Raw genomic sequence first — 4551 nt, 5'->3', positions numbered from 1 at the left:
TTTCGCGGACCAGTGTTTTGAGCTCTGTCTGTGCGCAGACACAATGGAGGTGGCGGCGGTAGCCTTCCTGGCTCTAGGTGGTGCTGTCGGCGCCGCAGCTGTCGACGCGGTCGCAGGGCTCCGAGCTCGTGCTGGCGAGACTGACGATGAACAATCTGACATGGAGGAGGCAGAAGCCGCTGAGGGACGCAGCCATTCTCCTCGACGCTTGAACCACCTTTCTTCCAGCCAATCCGGATCACAGCCACCGCCTCGAGGCACCTCACAAAATGATCCAAGCACTCCGGACGTTCCCGTGTATAGCAGTAATCTTCGCTCGGAAAGTCATGGTGAAAGAGAAAGGGGCGGCGGCTTAGATAGGGGCCTCGTCCCTTCGCGTCCTGCTAGTGCTACAGCGCCGCGGAGTTTCGGGTCTTCAGGAGGAAACTCTGATCCCGGAGAGCCCCCCACGGGTACAACCGGGTCAGCAGGCTCACCCTGTATCGACACAGGCTCTCTGAATACAAGAGTGCCATCCAGAGCGTCAACCCACCGTCTGTGGTGTTCTGTAGGTTTCCTTCGTTTCTATCGCCGCGTCGAAGAGGTCAGCAGGGAACACTCGCGAGCGATAGTTCGGCCGTCCTTCCTACCGGCGCGACGTTCCTCAGTGACAGTGCTGGGAACGACTAGGCCTGCACACATTCCTCACGCGTCGAGCAATGAGTCAGTCGAGGCGTACTCCGAACTGAATATTCCTTGCAGTCTTGCCGGTGAAGCCGGGGGGGACGAGACAGTTACGGGCATCAGGAGTAAAGGCGGAGACAGAAGACAGTCGCCGAACAAGGGGAACAGGACCTGGTTTTTCTCGACTTTCAGTAGCATTTTGACACCCCTGGGACTTTCCTGCGAGAGCCGACGGAAAACTCCCCCAAGCGCAGCGGCGCTGCCCGTTGTTCGCCACACCACGCCAGCCCCGCCACCACCCGGCCAGCAAGGTGATTTGCCCCGCGGACAGTCGGCTGGGACGGCGTCCTCATGGAGACGCGTGGACTCACTGCTTTCTCGGCACTCACCAGACCGCGGTTCTCCCGTGCACCGTCAGACTACTACCCGGGAAGCCGAGCGCAGCGGCAGTGCTGACGAGACCGAGTCGTGCATGCCTAGAAATCGAGTGCACGCCCACTGCTGCAGTGTCTCTGGTCGCAGATCAGTGAAAGAGGTAGCCAATTGCTTACCGTGTGGCGTAACAGGGAGAACTGCTCACCCGCCGGGACAAGATCGTTCCTCGTCTGCAGCAGCGGACCCTGCAGAAACAGCAGCACACTCGACCGCTTCAGTAGCCACGTCGAGCGGTAGCACGACTGCTTCTGAAGAGCAAGCGGGCGAAAGGCGCGGAGAGAGCGTGACGCACGGGATCGCAGAGCCAGCTTCGAGAATTCCCCCACCGCGCTTCCCTCCGCATGACAATGGCTTAGAGCCCGCAGAAATCATAGTGGAGTTACCTCCGCAGAAGAGGAGAAGGATGATGAAGGAAGAAGACATAGCGGCTCCTTGCAAACTTCCGATCTCAGGTGACAGAGAGGGGGGCACAGGCGCCGCCAACTCTGTCCAAATAAAAGGCCCGCCACTAGTACAGCTGCGTGCCCAGACTTCTTCACCTGATTCGCTTGTTGAAGACTCTGCTGGGGAGCTAGCAGTAAGATCCATTGCCCCGGTAGTGCTGTATGAGGAGTCACAGAGTGTGTCACACGCGTCCTCACACAGCAGCCAAGCCAAAATGTCAAGTGCCGACATCCGCAGAACCAGCAGCTGTAGCACAAGGACAAGTACAATCAGCAGCGAAGCAGACAGCACGGGAGGTAGCGGGGGTCGCCAGTCGTCCGCTATCCTTCCTCTCAGCGCTGCAAAAAGGAGGAGGGATAACTCTGACCACTCAAAAAGTGCATTGGAAATGCGGGAGAAGAGACTCCTTAGGGTAAACGCGAGCTCGGGATCTAGCGCGTCTCAACCTGGCTCAGCCCCAAACTTAACCTACGGTTCAATGCTTGGACGGCCAACATTCAGTGGAATGGGGAGAGCGTCTGAAGAGGGTGAAACATCTCTTGCAACCAAGGCGAAGATTCAGCTTCTGGGGAGAAAAGTCCTTCCGCCCTGGCCTGAGAACCGGGGGAGCCCGGACACGGCTCTGCATGGCGATGCTGCGCGTTCTGTAGAAGACCAGAAGCCGGTGAATGGTGAGATGGACAGAAGGCGGACGATGGAAAGAACAAACCACGCGACAAAGAGGTCTGAAGAGTGTAGAAGTGCACCAGCGGAGCAGGAAGACGGGGCCCGCCAGAACCGGGGCCGGACAGGGGACTCGGGTGAGCGGCATAACGGAGTCCTAGAGGATGACGACGATGATGCGACACTCCCGGATGTGTCCGCCGAATCCGGAAGCGAAGCTGCTCATGTCGTCACACAGAACCCTGACACTGTAAAAAGACCAGTGGAGGAAAGAGTAGAGTATCTAAGCGATCCTGACAAAGGCACGAAACGGCTGCAAGAAAAAAGAACCGAATCGGAGGCTCCCTCGCGCGAGTGCCTGGAACATGACATTTTACAAGCAGTCGGAGACGTCTGCTGGACTGGCGGCGCGGCAGAGGGACAGCCCTTGGCCCAACTGCACAGCGAACAGGCTGAGGGAGGGAAAACAGGAGTGAAGAGGAAAGGCGAAAGCAGTAGTCGTACACACGGCTCTCGCTTCACTCTCTCACCACGAAAAAAACAAGAAAAGAAGAGGACCTCAGCAGCGTCACACAGGGCAGCTGCTTGGTGCAGTCCTGGGAAAGCCCGTCGATTAACGAGTATGGCCACCGGTGTCAGAAACTCGTTTCCACAAGAGGAAACAGCGAAGTCCCCTTCCAGAAAGACACAAAGAATGTCATCAGTTGAAAGGCCTCGTGGAGGAACCTCCGAGGAAGTAGAAGCTCGGTCCTCGAACGGACACTCCCGTGGAGTGCCTTGTATCCCTCCTCAGCACGGAAACGACGAATTCCTTCCTGGTGGATCCGGAAAACCAATCTGTGAAAAACCCACCAGTCCCGAGGATCAAGAAACGGTGACGCCGCGGAAATAGAATCAAGGGACGAGCTCCTGTAGACCTGTGTACATTACAGGGGAGAATTGATGGTCCCGACTGATTTTGGAGTTCTCTCGTCAATCCACCAGACTCCACACAGCGGAGGACTCGACTCGCCACAGTGGCGAGGAAACACCAGCGTCTTAGTCCCTGGAGCCCCATGTCCGTTTCGAGTAACGCGTCTGTAGAAGGTGATCGGGGGTCCTGGCTGCCCCGCTGAGTGCCTTCTCGATAGCGGAAAGAAAGCGAGGAAGGAATGACAAACAGGCTGATGGAACTCAGGGTTCCGCCAGGAGATGGAAGTGGAGGGCAAAATTGTTTGTCCAGTGTGATGTCAAGGAAACCTTGGTTTTGTCGGCGCTCAGGCATTGTGAACGAGAGTGAAGTCCCCGACTTTTTACCTTGCGCCGCTACTGTTTATGAAGGTCCGAAGTCACACCGGGCGAGGCAGTGTCGTCAATGCAAGGGGGTTCAATCTCCGTACCTATCGCCTGTGAACCTGTGTTGCCCATTTGTGACCCGGAAGAGAACCAAGAACGAAAGCTAGTTTAGTCCGTGAAGGTTCGTCTTGTTGAGGAGGCTTTTTTTTGGCGTTTTTTCTTGTGGGGATGTTTTTTTGTGAAGCGAGCGCGTCAATTTTCTTGAGCAAGAGGTCGCATCACCCCGGTAGATTCAATGCCTTTTCAGGGTAAGACCACCGAAGGAAGACTCTAACGAAGTAGCTGATGCAGTATAGTCAAAAATTAGCGCGTCCGCATGCTTCCGCTGTTGCGTCTACATCGCAGTGCACTCGCAGCCGCGTCCTATATAGCCCGAAAGGCGCGCAAGACTCCGTGCTCGGCAGTAAAGCCACCCGAGCTCTGCGACTGCCAAAGAGCATGGGGAAGTGCAGACGTGCGAGCGACGTTATTCATCTCTCTGGAAGCTGAGGCGTGGTCGGAGGATGACTGGACGTTTTTCCATGAGCATAATGCAGACGGAACATAGGGAGGGCTCGTTCGAGGAGCCTGCGTCTCACTCGCCAGTACAGACCGAGTAGCGAGGAAGTTTAGTTTTCCAGGCGTTTGGTAGCCTTCCACAAAGCGGTCGGAGCTGGCGTAGAAACAGGGTGCGCACGCAGGTGCTGCAATCTGTCGTTCTAGTTCTGACGATAGCTATGCACTGGGTACAAGCGAGGAAGAAAAGAGGCAGCCGATAGCCACGAAGTCAGCGTCCTCTAATAGCAGAAGCAACTGTCAGCGAAACGGTGTCCTACCGACTCTCGGAGTCGCATTAGAGAACCCGTGACTCTCCGTGTGGCAGCCAATCTGCTCGTTGTTTCCTCTGCGTCTCAAGCCAGCCACGTGGGACAGGAAGTGATCTACAAAACAGTAGCAGCTACCACGTCAGAACAGTTTTCGCTCGCGCCAGACGGGGCGCGATAACGCGTCCAGCATCATCGTAGAAGAGAT

General features: G+C 56.4%; 1 protein-coding gene across 1 annotated transcript; it reads left to right on the top strand.

Moving 5' to 3' along the window:
• On the top strand, positions 1-3729 carry CSUI_005925 (uncharacterized protein). Its single transcript, XM_068066091.1, has one exon. It carries the CDS (start codon positions 44-46, stop codon positions 3095-3097), a length of 3054 nt encoding a protein of 1017 aa, XP_067921935.1. The 5' UTR covers positions 1-43; the 3' UTR covers positions 3098-3729.
• The last annotated feature ends 822 nt before the right edge of the window (positions 3730-4551 follow it).

The sequence above is a fragment of the Cystoisospora suis genome (genome assembly GCF_002600585.1).
Source record: "Cystoisospora suis strain Wien I chromosome Unknown contig_2934, whole genome shotgun sequence".
NCBI classification, from domain to species: domain Eukaryota; phylum Apicomplexa; class Conoidasida; order Eucoccidiorida; family Sarcocystidae; genus Cystoisospora; species Cystoisospora suis.
The sequence above is the reverse complement of the archived record's forward strand: the minus strand, read 5'-3'. Positions and strand labels throughout refer to the sequence as shown.